Genomic DNA, 23,191 nt, shown 5'->3' on the forward strand with positions numbered 1-23,191 from the left:
TGTCGGTCTGAGCCATAATACCTCGTGGTCACTCAGATCACTACAATATGGAGAAATCTCTTCATTTACCTCCTGTGTATCTCCAGTCATTCTAGCTATCAGAGAGCCCCCCCCCCCTCCCCCCCCCATTCTGCACAGTTCCCCTGCTGTAACTCCATGTGAGTTACAGCCAAGAGTGCAAATACAGAAACCTAAGTTTAGATCATTTGTTTCTGAAGCTGTGCTGCTGCCAGCAGAACTCCACTGAAAGAATAGCTTAGAAGGACACATTTCTCCTTATACTATGTATTTTTATCATCTTGTAGCTTATTGCCAAATGCAAGAGTTCAAGCTATTGTAGCTCTAGCAAGCTGATGGAGCTGAGCCAATTTTTACCACTCAGAATCCTGGCTTTATTTCCACATTCCTGTCCACCCACTTGTTCTGTATTGTTCCACAAAACCACCTCATGCCTGGGCTATTTATTTTCAAATGTGTTACATTTCTCTCTAATTACAGTGAGAGAGTAGATGGACTTGCTAGTTCTATGTGAAATATGCTAATTGTAGCATCATCTAAATAATTTTGGAAAAAAAGATCAGCTGTGAATAAAGAACACCATGAATGAAGGAGTAAAACCTGACCATATGCAATAATTTCAAGGCATGAAGTAGTCCTGATAACTCAGGAATGTGAGTCAAGTGTTTCAGAAAGTTTGAAGATTTGGGAAAATTGGTTTCTGGCACTGTGCAGAAATGAAATAAAATAAAATAAAAAAACCCTGCAGGCTGCTTGCTAATACAGTTGAATGCAATTTGTTTCTTTATATAGCTTGCAGCGTACAAAACTTTGCGAAGAGAGTCAAGAGTTGACGAAAGGGATGAGTCAGTGACTTAGAGAAGGAAAGCGGATTTCAGACACGTGGGGTAGCAGGCGTGACGCAGCAGTCCTTTGCTGTAGGACACTGCAAAAGTGCAAAACAAAGGAGACTTAGGGGTTGTCTGCAAGGGGACACTTGGTAAGTTAAGCCAATTTGTCTGACCATGGGAAATCAACATGCATTAAAGCCCCAAATGGATGTCCTCATTTAGGAATAAAGTGGTCCTAATGTGACTAAAGCGGTCCTTAATCTTTAGGGATTTAGTCCTTGGTGAAAGAGTGCTCTGAATTGATTCAAAGGTATTTTGTAGGTTGAAATCTTCAACAGGCACGCTTCTCCCTTGTTAAGTTATGCCAACTGATTTCAATACTTCTTCTTGACTCACCATAATGCTGCTGATTTTTCCCCATGAAACACAGCCTTAATTTGAAATAAGAGCATTCAGAGTGACAGGACGGAACCAGTCTTGGGCAAACTGCAGCCAAGCACTGCATCGGGAGCACTGGAGACTGCATAATACCGTTCGGAGAACAGGTAAAACCAGAGCAGCAGCACTGACCAAACTTGTCCTGAGATAAAAATTTCCAGGCAAAAGCCCGGAGGTAGCCGCCTTAGACCAACAGCATACAAGCTACTGTTTCTAGGGTAAACCACCTTTGCTAGCATAGGAATCATACTGAAGTTTAGCTGGGGTAAAAATTTCCAGGCAGGGCAGATTTGCCTTAGTTCAAGAAACTGCCATGTTCTTTGGGGTGGAAAGTGGGATGTAGGAGGTAGTTAGGGCTTTCCAAAGGTATCTCATCTACATGTCCATAGCTCAGGGTTAGTTATAAAGCAGTCACGATGGCACTTTCACGAAGAAAGCGGTACCTGCGATGGCCACTTCTCCATTTCATGATACAAAATACACTATGGTACAGATGAGGAGAATTAGATTCCTTCTGATTCCCCCCTGCAAATCCATCTGTGCGAGGCCTAAGAAGATAAACCCGGGGGAAGGCAGGACATACTGATCTCCAGGGCATATCCAGCTTTCAGCCTTCTGCACTCAGCTTCAAGACGGGATGTCAGCACCAAATGCGTCAGCTTGTGCAGAGCAGCACCCGTCTGCTAGAGCCTGGACATAGCTCAGGTTAATTTTACACAGCTCCAGCAGCTGTTCCAGACTAGCGGCTTCCTTATGAACAGCCAGCAAATTAAAATTGACATAATTAAAGGAGGAAAATGTCAATCCCATCTCGGGTCCCAAAGACACGGGCAGCAGGGAGAGCATGGGGATTATTTCTGACAGGTGCACACCTGCTTCACGCTTGTTTTAAAATCTTCCATTGAGGAAGATACAAAACCATTTATTTTCTAATGAGGAAGGCCAAAACTGTGACACTGATAGAAACCATACAAGTTTAATCAGTCTTTGAATCTTTTGGCATGCTTACTTAATCTTATAATATGCACTTACCTTCAGTCTGGGGTTGTCTACAGTCTACTTCTGTTATCAGTTACAGCAAGTGTTTTCTCTGTTCTGACTTCTGCATGAGCTGAAGTGTGGGGAGACATTTCTATCTCAGCTTCATTTGCGTTGAAGGATTAGACCCCAGGTTCTGCAGATCAGCTGTGCTGGCCTCCTCTAACAGATCTGTGCAGAAGAGTCCTAACAGTGCTCTTATATTCCTATATAATAGCCTCTAAGTGAAAGGTACTTGTGCGGCAAGTGCTAGGCTAATTTTGGGGGTGAAACAGACCAGATGAATGAGCAGGGCTAGCACAATCATCTTTCTGAATGACACCAAATAGGTAAACATAGTTTGGGGTGCTGAGTCCAGCTACCACTGCCTGCTCAGTCCTAGGACAGATAGTGAGACAATTCAGGCCAAACGTTGCAGAGCGGTTTCATTACTGGTAGGGGAATACAACATCTGTTGATATTCCCAGTTGTCGCGGTTTAGGTACCTCAAACCAGGACACCAATGCACAGTGCGGCTTATCAGCCACAAATGGCAAATTGTGGAGGTTGCTTTGGACCTTGGCTCTCTTTCATGATGTGGGATGTCACTGGACAAATCTAATCATACAGGAATGAAAACTTCCTTTCATCACGCTATAGCCTGCTGGTGTGACAATCAGGCTCAGAGGGATGAGAAAGGACAAGTAGGATGCTGTATGCGTATATGTGTCTGTGTGTGTGAGACAAACAAACTTGATTTTCTCTGTATCAAGATTAATTTGTCTGGTCTGGCAGCAGTGAGACAAGAATCCTTATTGATGCACTTACCTGATCACACCAGAGGCTGATGCACATCTGAAGGGTCTCTAGAAATGAAAAACAGCTAGCATGGTCTTTCCCTGGGGAGTTGCTGAGAAATTAGCTGTGTTTCTGCAAAGACAAAACAAAGTGGACACAGCAGAGTGAAAGTGCAGTAGATACAGACGAGGGTTGTGCTGTTGCAGCGTTCCTTGCACCCTCGCAGCGAGGTTAAATCCCCAGCCTGTGAAATCCGGTGAGCTGGCATTAGCATTCAGCCTCTTTAAAGCACAGCTTTCTAATCCAGGTGTCACGGAAGTGCGCAGTCTTACCTGCTAAAGGAGAGGGAGAGGGAGAAGGGTGAAGAAGTGAAATGAAAATGGAATGCAAGGAAGGAGAATGCAGAAAGGACAGGCTGGAGGAAGAACTGTAAGTTTCAGGTATAAACTAAAGCCAGGGGAGATGATGATGTTTCCTATGAGCCTTTCCTTTTCATAGCAGAATTAGGATGACAAAAGCCCGTCTCTCAGGAAAATGAAATGAAGCCCCGTTACGTTACAGAGCATTTCAGCAAAAGGTAAAAGTAGGGTCATGTTTGTAAAGCTGGACTCTTCAGTGCCAACTTGGCACTTTCAGCATCAGTACCAAAGTGCAAACCCAAAGGGCGCTAGCTAGAATGGCTCATCTCCTCTTTTATTTATTTTAACAGTAAGGTCTGATTTCGGATTTATTGACAGGAATCGCTTTGATTTCTTGTTGTGCACTCTTTACCAAACATGATCTCAAAGCAGGCTTTAGACAGCGTATTCTTTACAGAGTAGACATTTTTCTTTTTTTCCTTTTAGCTTTTTCTGACTTAAAAAAAAATAAATAAATCACAGAGCAAGGAGAGTTTGACTTTTGCTGCTTCAGACACCTTGGAGGGAAGTCCACAAACACACCACCAGCTCTGCCCTTTTCAAGGGCATTCTGCCCAGAGTGCAGTGCAAAACCGCCCTAAGCAGGGCTGAATCTGGGTCAGAATCTTGCAACAAACAGCTTCAAGAATAAATCATAACCATTTTCATCTCATTATATTTTTGATTATCCTTTAAGAAGCAAATGTTTGGAACACTTGCAGTAAGTTCCACTGAGGACATTGTTGAAGGTTAAACAGAGCTATGTACATTCCAGATAATGAGTTTATGAGACACGGGGATGAAGACATTACTCTCTTCTTGGACTGCCCATTACACCTCCATGTGTAAGCACTAATTGCTGTTGTCTAGAAGAAAGTGATTTACCTTAAGATAAATGTTACGGTCTGTGATCAGCAAGTTATTGCTCAGTGTTCTATTAAATTTTCAAGTTTAATTCTGCACAGCAAAAATTGCAGCATCACAGTCATACAATGCCAAAAAGAATTTCTTGTCATTTGGCTAAAAGAAAGTGAGTATTCCCCAGTCAATGCCTTCATTACTGAGTCCACTGACAGTACGTCCAACACACAGCCCTTGCGCTCTTTGAATTGTACCTCATACATAGTTAAATACACAGTATTGCTCATTTAGCCTTCTCTTATTTGCCTGTAGTTCTAATAAGCTAAGCATTAAGGCTGATTTATAGAACTGCACGCACTCAGTATGAAATTTGGCACAATACTCCCTCTCTCACAGGACAGGCAGAGCGTGGCATACTAACAGATTTCCAGCAATCGAAGAGAAAGATTATATACTCTCCGACTGCATTAGGCCCAGCTAATCCCACGAGCTTTCCGAACAATACGTGGAGTTGCAGCAGATCTTCTGCTGACATTTTTCTAATGCAGCTTTTAGAAGAACTGAGTCTTGACTCGGCTTGATGACGAGGGAACGGAGCAAAATCGATAGCACGGCTCCTGGTGCTGGGCGCAGTGTTGGCTGTAATGACTGCAGAGCCTCCCCCAGCGTTTCTGCCGGCACTTGAAATGCTGCTCTGCTTTGGGCCCCTCCACAGCCAGTTCCCTTCAAAAAGAGGGGCAAGATCCTGCTCTGCTCAGGCTGGAGGAAGAAACAAATCAATACCCAGATCGATGTTCCGGCCAGCCGCTGTCACTCGCCTGCCCCTCCTCTCACAGAGGCATTTGGTCAGGAGCCAAAGATGCAAAGGTCTCTTGGCCTCGCTGTGTCACCCATGACCAATCATGTCCTTTGGAAGGCCACGGGACCACTGCGCAGGCAGGCAGGCTTGCCCGGGGGATCACCTGGGGAAGTGGTCAGTGCTCGGAATTCCCCTCAGAAACACTGCCCACATCTCCATGCCAGAACGTGGTACCTGGCTGTGACACCTGACCTAGCGCTAAACGAGTAGAGGCATCCAAGCTAGTTTCTCAGCAGGAGAACTTGGCTCTCATGCGGTGCTCTGCTAATGCAGCTCTTATCTCTTTGATAACACTGCTATCTCAGTAAAAATTAGCCTGGAAATCTTTACACTGGGCTGCATTGTGCACCTATCCTTGGAGTGAAAAGTCAGAGCAAGCCAAGAGCAGAAGAGAATAGTAGAAGCTCCCATTTCTGCTGCCACCTTGGAGTATGGAAACATTTCTTCCTAAAGGAGTTTTTACTTGGTTGCTGAAATACCCTTTTAACCAGATCTTCTCCTAAGCACAAATTCAAGAAACAGAGAAAGCTGATCAGAAATGAAAATACTATCATCAAAACCCCTGTAAGGCACAAAAACTTCTTTAAAACATGTTAAAGGAGAAGCCACTGCCTGAGCATTTACGCATCACTCGAGGAGTCGCACACACACCAGCCAAGTCTGTCACTGCTCGGACCAGGGTCCCTTCGCAGCGGGCGACCCCAGTGAGCCAACGGGTGCCCCTTTCCACTCCCCACACACACACTGACTCTCGGGCATGCTCCCTCCTTCTTCAGGCTCGACCCCAGGTTTCCCGCGGCAGAGTCTTGGGAATCAGATTTTATAAAAATAAATAACCTAATTGAAAGGTGCAGTAGCAAGGTCAGCCTGGGCTGGGTGCCTCCAAAAAGGGAGGGACCTCGAACAAAGAAATCCCTGGGCATTGCACCCTTGCGATCTATACACCCGTCCCTCACATGCTATTCGCGCATTTTTTAGTCTTTAGATTTTTGGTCTGGGGCCTTCTAACACCTTATTGGATTCTGTTTCTGTGTCCAGGCAGCCAGGCCATCGAGTGCTCTTATCTTGCCGATTTGCAGTCTCTGCTGAGGGTTGTCGCCTCCTTATCTTCTGGTTTACACTTCTGGTGCACCTGCGCTCCCTGACAGAACACGGGGGACTGAAAAGTCCCAGACTTAGGGAAAACACTACCAAAACATCAGGGTGTTATCAACATTTTTCTTATACTAAAAGACCAAACGCTGCACCATAGCAGCTGCTAGGGAAAATTACTAAGAAAAATTACTCTATTGTGACCTAAAGGCTTCAGCAAATCTAGCTACTCTTGCTAAGTAAATCTAAGCAAACAGCATAAATCACACAGTATTATAAACTTAATTAATTTATACTAATTAAAACTAACTTATTTAAGCTGAACAACTAATATCTCTCAATAAATGTAATTTCCAGCTGAAATTAAACCTATGCTTCAGATGTTCCTAGACATTCACTTATTATCAGAGGATATTCTATATATTTATATATAAGTAACATTTTGGTTATTACTGAACTTTTGGTCAATATTATTAAAAGGAATAAAAAAAGAGCTTGGGCGGTAATTTTCCCCACTCCACATTTCCAAAGCAACTTTAATCAGATGACACTATAGGACTCTCAATTTCAGCAGTGAAAAGTGCTTCCAGGAATTGCTGTCATTTTATGAGTTTGCAAATAAGGTTTAGCTCAATGAGTTATTTAGTGCTACCAGAGATACTCTTTGCTCTGAAATTCCTCTGAAGAAAACGGAATCATGGGTGTTCTCTTTCTTCTACATGAGAACAAATTAGAAAAATTAAAGGATTCACATCTTTATGATCAAATAAGATACAAAGCTCAAAAAATGTGAAAGAAAGTATAATTTACTTGGGCATCTTGGTAAGTGTGGTTTCAACTGAATAATTTATAACTGTTTCACTGTGTGTATATGTCCTCCTGTTATATATGTTCTAATTACTAATGATGTAACTACGTAATTCACAATATGAAGCTTCTCCATAGTTTTCAGTTGTTACCTCTTGGTTTTCGCACAGAATGAGACCACAGACACATGAAAATGCTCAGCTGAAGGGCTGATCAGAGGGAAAATTAGACCCCATTCCTGCAGCTGCTGCCTGTGGAGGCACAGCTCTTCACTATTGTAATATTGCTCTTTGCTGTAAGATTACTTTTTTGATTTTTTATGGACTTTCAGCTGTATGAGCGCAAGATCAGTCAGCTTTTCAGAATGAAAAAAAAAAAAAAGAGGCTGGTGTAGACTGTATTCAACGGAGCAGAATCCAGGGATTAGTCACTCACTCCCAGGGCGGAGTGCTGGATGGGCCAAACACTCAAGAAAACAGAACAAATGACATCCTAGTCCTGCTCTGATTCTTACTTTCTGCTTCTCCAGCATCATCCTTTTACATCTGGGTGAATTTTCTGTAGTCTTTTTCATTTCTCATACTTTTCATGGAAATTCTTGGGTCCTTTTAAATTGCATTTGCTTTGCTCCTTCCTAAAGCCTTTTACTTTCCTTATGACTGTCTCCCCAGTAAACATTGCCAGGTCTGACTCCCGGTTTCCATCTGATCACTTCACCAGTTTCCCTTCCCCTCGACTATCTCCAGTCCTTCTACTCTCTCCTTCCTAAGGAATGGGAGTCTTGAGGACCTTCTTTCCCCCCTGAAGTCTCTTCACCTTCCCCTCAGCCCCTTCCACCCTTCTGTGCTTCCTTACTCCTTTCCACACTTGAATTTTCATCCTTTTACATCATCAGTGTGTGTGCATTTCTCCATCTAGGTGCTGGACATGGAGCACACCACCTGCTCCCACGATTGGTACTTTCTTTCCTCCTCACAGCTTTGCCAAATTTGAATTATGTAGTTGATTTTTCAGTGACTCGAGGAAACTTTGCATTTTTTTTTTTGGCGACATTGCAGCTTGGTCAGGGGTGCCAAAGCCCAAGTTTGGTAACTGGTAGCAAGGACAGATACATGCATCCAGTGCTGGTGGGTGGCGAGTGGGAACAGCCCCTTGCATCACACGAGCAGTTCATTAGTGCCACAGGGTGGTCTCTAATGACTGAGGAAGAGAATACCTTTTCCACAATACAAGCTTTTGTGTATATGTGTGGTGGTGTTTAATGGCCATTATTATTGAAACTATTGGTAGAAAATTAGATGTGAGCAACAAGGTGAATATTTGTGGCACAAACATCATGCATTTGCAGTTCCCACTATTAACTGATGTAGTAGCCTTCTCCTTCCCTTGAGAACTCACTGATTTCTTGTCCCCACTCTTTTCACTGTAATGAGCTGAAGATCAGGCTTGATTTTAGCCTGACTTTATTTACTTCCCTGCTTTCTTCTTCTCACATTTTTTTAAACTTCATTTTTCATCCCTTTTAGTATGATAGCGACAGTGGCCAGCTCCACCACAGAAGAGGCTATTGGCTCTGTTCGGGTGTGGTGACAGCAAACCAGGCTTTGCATGACCTCTCTAACTGCCTGGGAGAGAAGTCTGCTTTCCACCAGCTGCTCCCAGGCCTGGCCACAGCGAAGGCAGGTCCTGGTGGATCTGCAGCACCTCAGGCATCACAGCTGCTGAGAGGCTCCCCTGGTTTCCAGACACCCCCCGGCCCCCGGGTGCTCTAAGCTACGGTGAGGTGTGCTTGGTCTCTGCAGCCACCCAGAACCAGTTAGCACATGGGAACAGCCTGTCTGCCTTTCCTTTCCTTTCCCAGTCCCTGGGCATGGAGGGAAGGCTTGTATTACATGGTGATATTCCCTTTCTGTCTGCTGGGTGTCTTACCTGTATGTCTTCATGTCTGAAGAGCCTGAAACCATATAATTGTGGCAAGACGGGTCAGGGACAACAAACCAGTTGTGCTTTTCTGCAGGATTTGAGTTCAGATTCCTGGTCCACTTTGGATTCATGGACTTTCTGTCTTTGCTGCCGCTGCTCTGAAGATCATGCACTCTACCTGCATCTAAATACTCTCTCCAGTTTGCCCATCTTAGTCCCAAATTCTTTCCTCTCCTCCCCCCACTGGCTTTTACACCAGCGTACATTTACATTGTGCCTTATATTTATGCCTGATTTGTATCACTGTAAAAGAGAAGAGAATCAAACCTTACAATTGTCAACAAGATATCTCCAGAGACACAATAGCATTCCTACCCACTTTAATTTTTTTCCTCTAAGTAAAAGATAATTGGAAAAGCCTAATTGAAATTGATTCTGATTTTCTGAAACATTGAATGATGCTGTCCTAAATCAAAATTATAGCAGCTATTCATGTAACAATCGTGAGACTGAAGAGAAAAAAAAATGATTGTCAAAACAACTAAGGACAATTATCAATATTGTTTTGTTGGCTCAGGAAAAACTAGCAGTCTTTGAGCTGCAGAGTGGTATATTCTTATTCAGGTAGGTGGCTTCAGGGCTGCAGAACAGACTGATGAGAATTATGTAGGTTCCATGTATAGAGGTGAGGATGAAGAAGAAGCAGAAGAAAACAATCCAACCCCCCAGTCCCAAAACTGAGTCAACCCTAAGCAAAACTATAAAAGCCACGAAGGGGCAAAATTTAGAATGTGTTTCTTTTTCTACTATATAGAAAAAAGAAAAGTGTAAAACCCAATATTTTGGAAAGATACTGGACAACATAATTAGCTAGGAGACATGCCTGTGGTTTTAATTATATATGAACATCAGTATGCACTAAACAGTCTGAAAAATGTCTGTTTAAAATGAAAAAGAAAAGAGTGCAATAACAATTCTCCATATTATTCTAAAGAACACTGCTGTAATCTTAAATGCTTTTAGATCTGCTGCCCTAAACTCGCTGTCGATGCGTTACTTGAAATATTCAAAAAGTTGTTCTCATTCACTGAAATATGTGCCAAAGTAGAGCTTGCCTTCCTGTAAATGCTAACTTTTAATGTTAATGAAGAAGTCATATTCTGCTAATGCACTCAATATTTTTCTTGGAGCAAGAACCACAGCTTTCTGGATTTCAGTCTATAGTTGTGGTGCCATCCTTTTTGATTTTCATAGCTGCTTCTAAATTGTAGAGTAGCCATTAAACTTAACAGCAATGACAGCTTTGGAAAGATAGTAATACTGTATGCTGGAGATGATTACCAAAGCCTTTATTACTTGAGTGCTTAGAAATAGAGAAGCACTGTAATGTCTAAATCCCACAAAAGCTGATTATTTTCCTCCTGAGCTTCAGACACAGATCGAGAAATTGCATATGAATAGTAGGAAAGGAGCTGCAAAAACAGGATTGCTGAAAACATTGTCCTGGGCTAGCTGTCTTTATCCAAATGCTGTTTATCAGTTCTGAACTGCTAGAGACCATTACTTAAAAAAAATTAAAATAAATCACTCCGTGCACTGAGTTTGTAATTATTATTTTAGTAACTTAAATGGTGAAGACTTTTAATCTCTAGTTATCTGTACATCCACTGTGAAGCAGCAAGAGAACATAGAATATATATATATTTGAGATAGTAATCAATGAGTAAACAGCAGAGCAATACCAAGACAAGACTTTGTTCAGAGAGGATAAAGAAACCATGACTTTTTCAGAAGGAGCTGGGGGAGGTTCATCATCCATTCACTGTAGACAAGCTCTTTCCAGATAGACTATTTAATGCTGGATAAATGCAGGATGAAGAGTTGATCCCTCTAGGACATAAATCTGGGATTCCAAGTATAGGATGTGTTTTTAACCAAAGTTGCTGCTTCGGTCATTAAAATAGATTTTCTTGCTATAATGGATTCAAGGCAATAGCAGCAAAACATTAACTTATTTTTAAGTACTGGACTGCCTCTCCTATGTCTTCCGTAACATGGAATTCAAACGAGGAATACAAATATTGACCTCTGCGTTTTTCCAAGGCAAGCTTTGATGCTAAAGAGAAATAATCCAGGAAAGTACATATCAGCAAGAGACAACCAAAGCCGAAAAACAAAAGCCCAAACCTTCAGGCCTGACATATATACATATACACCAGACTCGCAAGCCCCTGTTGAGGTGCTTTAATACAGTGGTCTACACCCAACTTTCCCAGCCAATACAGTGCCCAGGAGAGGTTTCTCATTTTGGTCATGTTGACAGGGAACTGAACCCGAGGCCAATATTGAGAGTAAATCCTCTCCAATGAAGTCTGAGCACAGGAGCCAAACTTTAGGAAGACATGTGTGAGACATATGGCCACATTAATTTCGAGTGGATACCTGTAGTTTTTTAAGACCTTGATTTTCGTGAGACTGACAAGAAATAACCAGTTAAGTTCACACCTCTGGCACGCTTTGTACACATTGCGTGGACTTACTGGCATTTGCATTTTCTGTGATTAAACATATATTGGCTGGTTCACAGTCTCATATATCCATTAAAGCGTAAGAGAAAAACCTTAGTATTTTTGAACTAATGGAAGTCTATTCAATACTTACCAACTGCTTATAGCAGTATGTAATTGCTACAAAGCTTGGCAAGACAGAAAAATTCCACCTACTTGCAAATTTTAAACAAATGCATATTTGCCCACAGTCAGAAAGTTCAAAGCATGTAATTTTACAACTCTAAGTTGGTACTGCTCCTGAGAGTAGTGAAAACTCTGCTCCTGTTAATCAAGTAAACACCCTGCACCACTTTATACAGTTTCAGAAATGGGCACAAGAGTGTACAAACTCAGACTGGTTCCACTGAAATGCCTATTTACTGGAAATGATGGGCTTAGGCAACAAAATAACAGGCCTTCCTTCAAAAGGTGGCTTTACAAAAGGGAGCAGGTCTCCTCCTCCATGGCTGGAAAGAAATGGTACCCATGAACAAGTCACAGGAAACAGAGAAAGTCCCACCTACACAGGGCACATGCACAGCTATGGAAAAGAGCTCTGTACAGCGGTCAGAGTTCACTAGCCCCTCTCTTTCCTCTTCTGCCCTCCATGTGTGTGACAGAGAGGCAAGGGCCTCAGTTAAACCAAAATAAAAGAAAAATGAACAAGCTGTTGTGTTCATGCAGGAACTCCCTTAAAAATAGCTTAAAACAAGCACCGGCTAGCTGCATGTTTTAGCAATCACTACAGCCATGTATTTGATTCTCTGGAGACACGTAGCTGTAATAGCTGAAGACAGCAAAAGCAAGCAGTATGGGTCACCAGCGGGTCAAACATTTCAGAATTTCATTAATATTTTCTTCTTCTAATATGAAACTCCTGAGTTAAAGATTTTCATCGCGCTAGTATAAAGCTTTTGTTTAGACTTATGCACCTGTGCTACTGGAAGTTAAGAAAACCACCTTTGAAACCTCTTGATGTTGAGCACTGTCATAAAACGTACACTTGATATTTACTACTACTTTCAGTGGATTTATAAGCTCCCAGATCACATTAGATCCATAAATGAAGAGAAAGTGAGCATATGATGTGCATCAATAAAGTGAGCTTCTGCAGATGAAGTAATAAGAAATACTTACCCAATAATTACCCCATATTTGAAGTCCCTTAGAGTCACCTTCAAGCAGTCAGAGAAACAGGAAAAAAAGCAGTTGCCTTGTGATTATATTATTATATTCTTCTCCCATGAGGAAGGGACTGGATGGGCCATTCACAGACCCTCTAAATTAAAACCTATTAGTTCTTGCAAAACAAACAAACAAAGGAATAAACAAACAACGAACAAACAAAAAAGCAACCCAGAACAACACCACCACCACCAGCCCCACCCCAAACTTACAAGATCTTACATAAAATAAGAAGCCCATTTTGGGCTTTTGGTAAAACAAACAAGGGTGATTGGATTGCCCAAGAAAGACCTGGAGAAATCAAAAGACTCGCTAAGAAATCACTGTTCTGGAGAGCATCCTGTGCCGCTCTTTAAAGTAAGAACCAAAATCTGTGAGCCTAAGGTTAGAAAAAAAGGATGTTTGGAAATTGTAACACAGCAGAAAGAAAATCACACCCACCTGGAAGATCAGTGGAGACTGTCTCCCTTTTTGAAGAAGTCAAATGTGCCCAGGACCTGGTGGAAGTTACTGCTGCAGTCATGCAGGAAAAGGGGGTGTGAGGGGTAGCAGAGACATTAACAGTAATGGGCAGTGATAAGATCAAGATTAAAGATTACTCTGGGAGGCAAAACATCTCTCAGCACACCAGCCCAAACTGGAAACTCCCAGACTGAATCTCTTCATCACAGTGCACAAACCGGTAATGGTTTCTGTCTCTTCCTCCATTCCCCTTTTTAACCACTGTAGGAGTGGGCATAGACTTGATGTGATTAGATCACAAAAAGGGGACTAGGAAAGGTTTCTCAAAGCTGTAGCAGAAACACCTCAGCTGCCAGGCACCAAAGTGTCGTGGGTGCACAACTGGTGACGGTGCCGTTTCCAGGCCATAGTGTGAAATGCTTGAAGGGGACTATCTCAGCTCACTGCTGGCAGCGGGAGAAGCCTTCGCTGTGACTTCTCCCTCTCCTGGTGATAGCATCAGTGCTATACAGGACACTGATTTGATTGATAGGAGAAAAATAAAACCAACTGCTTTACCAAAGAAACAGTTTGCTTAAAATAATGAAAAAAGGTTATTGGAAACCATTTTCTGAGGGAAAAACATAAATTGGGCTAACCTGATCAGTCAGAGCATCAGGCTGCACTGTCTAGAAAGTGAAAACTGGTGTTAAAGAGCCAGACAGTTAAGCCAGAGAGATGGCACCGTAATAGATGTGGATTCACTGGGCTTTGGGTCTTTTTATCTCCACTTGTTGACTTTCTTAATGACTTGACTTTTCAACTGAGTTCTGGATTGGCATAGAGCAGCTCAAAGAACAAGCACCCTTAAATTAAAAAAATAAAATAATCTGCAATGTAAATGTAACTTAGGGCATGCTCCCCTTCGATGTTTTTTATATATTCTAGCTAAGAAACAAAGGCTGTTTTTCATGCCAATTCTACTGCATGACTACTCTCTCCTGTGCTAGAGCCCTTCTTTGTTGCGCTTTTATCTATATTATGTTTACTGTAGCTACTGAAGATTACTGACCTGTACTTTTCAGGTAAGATCTGAAGCTGGAGCAAAATTTAAAGCTATGCCATCACCAGCAGTGTAACTCAGGCATGTTGTGTAAGTGGGGACATTAGGCTCTAGTGTTACAGAAGGATCAGAGCTTACAGCCCTGCAAAACATCATTTGATACATGCACTGAGTAAACATCACACCATTTCTCAGATGGCTGATTTATTAATGTGGAATATGTATCACTAAAATCAGTGGAAGAAGTACAGGCTCCCGGAGCTCGGTAATGTCAATTGGATGACTTCACAGACCTGAAGCAAAATTAAAGGCATCCAACCAAAGGGATATTCACCGAACACTCACAGAGTTGCCAAACCTTCAGCTAAAGGTAGGCAAGTTTGTTTTTTATTTTTTCTGGTTTTCCACTGCTTTTCCTTTCACACTGCAATACCTGGCATCTACTCATAGGCTAAAGCACAGGCACAGCCCTTCTAACAGCTGAACATGTAATGAGAAGACGTGATACTTCACCCTGTACTAACCTTGTTTCATTTCCACTTTGTTTCCCCTTTCTTTGCTTCATTTGTGTCATCTTGATTTCTATCCTGCGACCCTGTTTATGTGTAGAAGACTCCTCTATGTTCTCGATAGATTTTCTGATGTGGAAGTATCTTTCAACTGCAAAGCTTTCCCTTTGGATCGCTTCTTTCTATGGGGAGTTTTTTTCTGATGTGTCATTGCATGCTGGTGTAGAGAGAGATGTCATATTTCTAAGAATTCAGAGTGACAGCAAACACACATAAGAGCTAAATTTTTAATGGCTGATCACATTGCTCCTGATAGAGTTAGGCACTGTAAACAAGCTTAACTTGCAACATACACGCAGACCGTGGATTGATATGAAGAAAGGCAACATGGTCTTTTGAAGAGCTGCAAAGGCTTTCATGTTTGGGCACATGCCAGAAAATCTATACTGATAGTTAAATTAACATTGATATCCCCATGAGAAATATCCCAGCTAAGTAAAATTCTGACTCAATGTTACAAGTGTTAGTTTTCCTGGGACCTTAAATTGTAATAATGCTAGTATTTAGTTTAGTACTAGTTTTAGGAAACATCATGGTTTTCAGAGTAATTTGAGTCTATCATCAAACACCATCCATAAAACAATATTAAAACCAGAATTAAAGTGCATTTTTACTAACAAAGGTAATCATGTTCCTACCTAACTGCTAGTGGAGAAACTATATTACAAGCCATTTCAAGCATAATAGTTCAACTGATGATATCAAAGTGAGCTCCACAGTAGGAACAAAGCCAGAGTATGCATTAGAGATTGCCACTCTTGATTAAGAGTCTTTGAGTAGTCAGAAAGAAACATTTTGCTTTCTAAATGAATCTTTTACCATTTTAATAGGTTGAAATTTAATACAGGCTATTTCAAATTTGAGCTATCCTGATGAAATATGAAACATGAATCAGTTTAAGAATTCAGAAGACCCTAAACTTATTGCAGACATATCAATGCATTCAGCTGTCCTAATCATCTCCAGCTTTTTTTTGCTGAGCTCTTGCAGTAAAACTGCTTTTTGTACAAATTAATTTGGTCTTTCAACCTGTCCAAGGTTTGTTCAAAATTACCTTCAAGTGCATGCTATGATTTCTTCCGCAGCTTTTTAGTACTTGGGCTCCCCCTCCTGTTCATTTGGTGTACGCAATAAACTGATCAAATCGTGCCAGTTACAGACGTTCCTCAGCACTTACCCTGATTGCTTTTTGGAAGCATTGTTTCCGAGGCTCACAAGAAAAGACTATTTCACAGGTATCCATGTGAAGGACACAATCCTTGTTCAATACATAAGAATAGCTGGGTCCAAAACAGTGGTGTATACAAAATAATTAAATATAACGTCATTGTGTGAGGAATAGTTAAAAAAAAAGAATGCTTCACAAATTTAAAAAAAAAATTAAACAATGAAAAAGGCAATGAAAGAAGGATTTTTCAAGTCAAGTCATTACCTGGTAACTTTAAAAACCAGTTCACTACAGAGTTAAGAGATGTGTAAATTAAAGAGTACATTTGAATAGGGAAGTACAAGAAGCTGCCTGCAGTTCAGCCCACACAAAAGTAGTATAAATTGTAATCATAACACATAAAGTGAAGAAGACAAAGATCAAATGGGTATGCTAAGCAGTGATAATTTGTACATGAGAATTAGAATAAACATCATTCACTGTGGCAAAAATTTGTGGAATTAAAAATGTGGTTACCTTTCCTTTAAAGAAAGCACTGGAAGAACTGCAGATGTACTAACAATAGCGGGTAAACTGACAGAATAATTGGAAATAAAATGACAGAGTCATATAGAAAACAAGGTAAGATATGGAGAAGTCTGATTTCCACTATTCTCTGTTCTCCAAACAACAAATCAGCAATGGAAGGAGAAATGCTTTCAGGGAAAGGCTGGTTATAGCCATTCTCTGAATGTACTGGTTACAGTACATTCATTCCTGCAATGAAACCTGAGTAAAAGCACCAGATTCTTGAGGCTACCAGTGACACATAGGTAACACCAATGATATTTTTAAAATTCGGTGTATGTGGTGCATTTTTCCTACTTGTCTGGAAGCACTACACATCAGGGAACCCTCACATTGTTAAGCTGCAATTCAGTAAAAAAAAAAAAAAACACAAAACAGAGAGAGTGCAGGTAAAAGCCACATAAAACTCCACGTGCTTTAGTTAGCTCTATTAAAAATTTAGAATTAAAAAAGATCAATAAAAGGCAATGTCGCAGAGATTAAGAACCGTCAGATGTCTCAAAAAGAAATTGTCAACAGACAGTCACAACTGAATGGAGACAGCAGCAGTGAATTTCTGCAGATTATTGTAAGGATGAGAATACTACTCAATGTTTCTGTCAACAGCTTTTGAGTGTTTATAACCAAAAGACTGGCAGTGTGGTAAGACATGGACAGCACGGTTGTACATACAAAACTGTTTTAACACATGGAGAATGAGGAAGGGGAAGATGCATCTGGAGAGTGGGTGATTCTGAAAGGAACAAGGCAGGGGCTCACATTGCCTGCGCAAGCTGCAGTGAACAGCGTTAATGAGATGTAAAACCAGCAGAGTAATGACTTCTGATCTCCACTGCCAGGTTTATTTTTATCCAGGAATGTTTAAAATTAAATGCATAAACAACCTGGAAAGAACACACCTTCTCCCCTGCTCCAAGGTACATGTTTTGAACACTATGCTATAGTTAGCTTTGCTCATTTTCTTTCTGGCTCTCCTTTTGCATAATGACAGCTCCAACAGAGGTATAGAGCATCTTCTTCCTAGCACACACGTTCAGTTTGGTGGTTAATGCAGCCTTCTGGAATTTTGGTGATAAGAATCTGTATCCTGTCACAGAAGCAAATGTGCCATCCACATCTTTCACCTCCTGTAACACCTCTAACCAGAAACTAATTATTCAAAAGGTAACCATCATATTTTCTGTATTTCAGATCAAAAGAACAGCCTTGGAAAAAAACACACAAGTACTTACATGCAAGCTCTGAATCACGAACAGATGGCAGAAACTACCTGGAGTCCTGTCTCAGGCATTACGATGCTGGAAAGAGACAGGATTTCACACCCTTCCCCAGGGTTAACATCTCCTACTGCTACCTCTGGGCTGCTCCCCTCCCAGAACAACCTAGTTTTCAGGACATCAGTTTGAAATAGTTCAACTCATCCTATATACAGTAACAGAGAGACTTCTGTTCGCTTTGGCCCTGGAAGAGTTTTTAGGATGCATTTTAGATAAAAGCATACAACGAAGTGTAATACAGAGGTAAATGTGTGCACTTCAATGGCCTTTGATATACATGAGAAACTAGAATATCTAATAGTTCTTAGCTGTCTAATTTCTGTTTTCCCCTGTAAGAGAAGCATAATTTATCACTGATACTGTATTTTATACCAAAAAAGTATTCTGTAATCCCACACAAGACTAGATCTATTAAAATGAACAGATCTTTAACAGAAGCGATTATCTACAATTGCATGGATGGCTACGAATGGAACTTTCCCAAATTTACCTACTTGTAGATTACACTTGAATTGTTAGTCTAAATAAAAAAGAGCTTCTGTATCACTAAAGTTCACTGGGATGCACAAATAATAACTTTTAAAATTATAGAAGTATCCTACCTGTCTCGTTTTGGTTTTGAAAAGCCATACTATGAAAAAGTGTACTTTTGAATTTTACCTTTTTTCGAGTCATTATTGACATTGACATTCTTCATGCATTTGCATAACTACATGTGAAAATATTACAAGATCAGTTTTAAAAGCATGCCCCATCATATCTGCAAACTCGTAGCCAAGAGTCAGTTTTATGGGATGGTGCAATGTTTGGCAATGGTGCCTTGACTCCCTAATTTGGAACTGTGAAGGATCTACCGAAATACCAAATTTCTTTCTCATAGCAGTATCAGTTTAGACAAACACTAATCTTGTGATTTCATCACATTCAAGGTAAACCCCACTCTTCTTACTCTGTAAAACTAGAAATCAAAAAGCTAAAGCTTGATTCCACAACCAATCTGGACACCTCCCTTCCACCCTCCAAAAACCCACCCAGACATTAATACTTATCTCTAACTTTCTTCCATTTCAATATTCTTGCTTCACTGATCCACTAGTAGAAATACCATAGTATTGTGTTTGTCCAGTGGTAAATGGCTACAGCAAATCTTATAAGCTGTTGCTGTGTAGGGCTGTATACATAGAGAGAAAAACGAAATGTCACAGGTCAGAAGAGTCTTTTACCTAAAATGTAAACAAGGATGCATCCTCTGTCTAGAATGAAAAAGTTCAATTTCCTCCCTCTTCAGTGGTATGTATAAGCTGCACTTGTCATTATACCAATGCCTCTGAGTTACAGACAGATTGAATACACAAAGCTAAATTCTGTCTGCTGCTTAGTTTGGACAAAGGATCACTATTTTCTCCTGATGATAGATGACTTTTTGTAAATTGTTGCCTGTGCAGATTTAAATACCACCTTACTGCAAAAATCCTCTTCTCCACAAGTCCATTTCTTCTCCAACTCAAATAGGGAAGAAGAGCAGCTTGGAGATCACAAAGTGTTTTTTTTGTGCTATCATAGAGGTGCCAACAGAACAGGAAGCAGCACAACTCTCCACATGCAATCCACCGCAATCATTGCAGAAGATTGCAGAGCTGGGCAAGGTTCCATTGTATATCTACGACTACTTTATTGGGATTTTGGCACAGTGAAAGCTAAGGTCTGTACAGCCATAAAGGTGCTATGATGAACATCACTTCTGGTAACTGGAACAGTCACTAACTACTACCACTTGACTGTATCTCTTAACAAGCTTTTAGTAAAGAAGCTGCTATTGGTTAATATTGTCTGCTTTTCTATTTGCACAAAATGCTGCTTTCACACTTAATTTGAAAAAGTTGCAAAACCTATGGTAGCATTGAGACAACTTGTTAGTAATCTTAATTCTTTTCACTCATTAATTCTGAATAACAAGCCTATGGAACTCAGTCATTAAGTACACTATTCTACTTGACGTAACTCAAACTCAGCCAATCCTACAGCACAGCTACAGCTTTCAAGCTACTTTTTCTCCCCCTTCCTACTCAGGAAACACAGCAAAAGTGCTGCTAAAGAGAACACCGGGGGAAGAGCTTGGCTTTGCTAGTTTTAGTCCAAAATACTTTCTAACCTCACCACACTTTTAAGTACTTCTCAGCCCAACTCCATTAGCATTTACATTTTTTCATGCTGAGCTTTTCCTTGTCTTGTTTTCTAATGATATAAAGCTGGATGGACTACTTTTCTCTACATTCCCACAGTTTTTTTGCTTAATTTCAGACACATACAACAAACAAGACTTTTATTTTTTTTAATTTACAGTATTGATTGCTCCGAGTTATGCCTTACTGTTGGTACACAGTAAATACATTCATCTGAACAATTCACTTAGTATGAAAAAAATGCAGTTAAAACATTAAAAATACTGCTTTACACTGTGCGAAACAGAACTTTCAGAAATAATGACATCAGCTACAGCCAGGCACAGAGGAAGACTGTTTCCTTTTAGTCTACCAGCACATTCATTCTTGTACCCCTTCATCTGAAATTGCCTGTAGCAGATTTTAGGTGAACGCTTCTGCTGAATTAAGAAAATTTAATCTCTCTCAGTTTGGTCTTTAGCACTTGTATTTCCAGAACAGGATGTTTTTCTGTTCTATTCATTACACCAAGAATGGCTGTTTTCAGAAGATTTACTGAACAAAAGGCTTCAATACTATGTAAAAATTTGAAGATGTTTCTGAAGGGGAGTTATACTCTACTGGTGCATGCAGTTGTCAAAGTCTGGGTAAATTAGGTAACATGCTTCCCCTAGATAAAAGAAAAGTGGCTGGGCACAACTGCCATTTCACAAATAGTACTTAAGTCAGATGAAATGCATTCTTATCGCAAGCTTTAGATTAATATATACCACAACACCTAGCACTGATTAAATTTAGAAAAATATTATCTTGGGGTTTTTTTTTAGCCTTTTTTTTTTTTTTTTTAATCTTTAAAGTTATGTAACAGAAGATGTATGGTGGAAGATGCCAAAAAACACCCTGCTTTTTAATCTGGAAGAGTTGGGCTATCAAAGATATTATGCTGTTGATGATTACCCATTTGATTATTAATAGATTTTTTTGGAACAATGAAGAGGCAGGAAATGGTTATTTTTTTTTTTTTAATTCTATGATCAAGAATGACTGAACATTATAGTCATTTAAATCAACCCAATTACATGTTTCCATTAAGTTAATGGCTGCCAAACAAGCATGTACACCAGTGACCCACCGTATTTGATGGTGTGAGACAGATTTTAAGGTTAGACACAGTACATGTGAAAATAGAAAGTTTAAAAACCAATCTCATCACAGACATTTCCATTGCCATCTCCTTTGTGAAATAAATAAGGCAGCAGATAACTTTTACTTTGAAGTGGCATCTTTGAGGTATGCTATTAAGTCTGCTCTCTCAGACTTCTTCTTAATACCCGCAAAAATCATCTTTGTTCCTGGGATATACTTCTTTGGATTTTCCAAATACTCCATCAGAGTATCCTCACCCCAGGTGATACCTAGAGAGAAGAAAAAAAGATGGTTAGCGACTTTAAAATAACAAACACATCTATATTCTTTTCCTCTGTGTTATTTTACTTCTGGGCAGATTTCAATACTTCTAAAACTATCACAAACAACTGAGTATTTTTGTTCCTACCACCACCTTTAAGCTTACCTTTATTCTTATTAGCATCCGTGTAAGAGAAGCCCTCAGCTTGTCCAGTCTTGCGTCCAAATAGGCCATTCAGGTTGGGTCCAGTCTTGTGCTTGCCTCCCTTTTCAACTGTATGGCACTGGGAACATTTCTGCACAAAGATCTTCTTGCCCTTCTCAATATCTCCCATTTTCAGTACTAGACCAAGAACACACACAGAGGTCAGTATTGCAGTTTCAAGGTCACCTATTCAAAGCGTCCTGTTGGTTTACAAAATCGTATATATGGCCCATCAGTCTAGTAATTCTCCAGCACACTTTCTATCCACAAACTATAGCTCCTGGGTTTGAAGATTAGCATAGAATCATTAGACTACATTAAAAGTATCAAGGTGATAAACACGCTTGAAGAGCAGGAAACCCTGCCCTCAGCCAAAGTAATTGCCCCACAGCACTTAAACAGTACAGATATAGTTTTTGAAAAGTACATTGAAGGAGACTTCCATATATAGCTTGTATATCTATAATAGGAAACTTTCCTCGCCATGAATAACCTTGCGTAAAGGGACAGGACTTCCTTTTCAGCTGGAAAAGCGCACCACCTCACCACACCACCTTGGAAGGAGGGGAGGGCGGCAGGCACGGAGCCGGCCCGCTCCCCCCCGCCACCAGCCGGCGTGCCGCCCGCCGGCACCAATGCCATTCGTACGTGGCATGGCCAAAGCACCCAAGGGCAACCGCACCTCCCGGCTCCGGCTCTACCCCGGCGGGGCCTGACCTTGAGGCGAGGAGCAGCCTCCCGGCACCGATGGGACTCTCCAAGCAACCGGCGCGACCCTGGCTCGACCCCGGAGCCGGAGTCCTCACCCCGCAAGGGCGCGGCGACTAGGCCACGCCGCGCCACCCCCGACCTCGAGGGACCGCAGCCAGAGCTCGGGCAGGACGAGTCCGTCCGCCCCCACCCCCCATCCCTTCGGGCCTCCCGGCCGCAGCCGCCCGAGATGGGGCCACTAGGCCCCACGGTGACCTTCCGCCGCACACCGGTCGCCTCCTTAGGCCGCGGCGCCGGGCTCCGCCAGCCCGGCCCACGGAGGCGGTAATCGCGCTCTCGGGACAGACGAGAGCGCTGCCCGACCTCTTCCGCTGCGTCCGTCCGTCCCTCACCCGCCCGCCCGCGCGCCTCACCACCCGCTCCGAGCTAACGATCCCGCCGGGCCGCGGCGCCCGGCCCAGGTCGAGTCCGGCCCTGGGCCAGGCCGCGCCTGCCCCGCCGGCTGCTGCCCGCACCTGTCTGGCCGGCCGCCCCGCTGACGCTGCGCCCACGGCGGTGACCGCAGCCCCGGTAACTCCCGTACTGTTCGGCGTCTGAGCCCAAGGACACGCCGTACTCCGCCCTATGTAAGCCGGTGTTACTGCAACCAAGCCACGCCGGTACTCCGCCCGCCCCTTCCCACGCCACAACCAATCAAGTGCCGCCTCAGGGACCTCTGATTGGTTGCAACGCCTGTCCGCCAAGGGGACGTCACGGCGCTGCAAGCTAGCGGGGTAGGTTGCGGCTGGCGGGCACCCGGTTGCTTCCCCCTCCCCCTCCCTGCGGAATGGCGTCAGACGTAACGCT

At 41.9% G+C, this 23,191-nt stretch overlaps 1 protein-coding gene and 1 long non-coding RNA gene across 2 annotated transcripts; one reads left to right on the forward strand and one right to left on the reverse strand.

Moving 5' to 3' along the window:
* Positions 1-14,505: 14,505 nt before the first annotated feature.
* On the forward strand, positions 14,506-19,386 carry LOC309686405. The gene is made up of 3 exons (XR_014270537.1): positions 14,506-14,649; positions 17,775-18,103; positions 19,373-19,386. It is a non-coding gene; the product is annotated as an uncharacterized lncRNA (long non-coding RNA).
* Positions 19,387-20,176: 790 nt separating this feature from the next.
* On the reverse strand, positions 20,177-22,986 carry CYCS (cytochrome c, somatic). The gene is made up of 3 exons (XM_082499569.1): positions 22,861-22,986; positions 21,596-21,772; positions 20,177-21,437 (listed from the first exon to the last, which is right to left on the reverse strand). Exons 2-3 carry the CDS (start codon positions 21,762-21,764, stop codon positions 21,289-21,291), a joined length of 318 nt encoding a protein of 105 aa, XP_082355695.1. The 5' UTR covers positions 21,765-21,772; positions 22,861-22,986; the 3' UTR covers positions 20,177-21,288.
* Positions 22,987-23,191: the final 205 nt, after the last annotated feature.

This window comes from Vanellus vanellus (genome assembly GCF_965231255.1).
Source record: "Vanellus vanellus genome assembly, chromosome: 2".
NCBI lineage: Eukaryota > Metazoa > Chordata > Aves > Charadriiformes > Charadriidae > Vanellus > Vanellus vanellus.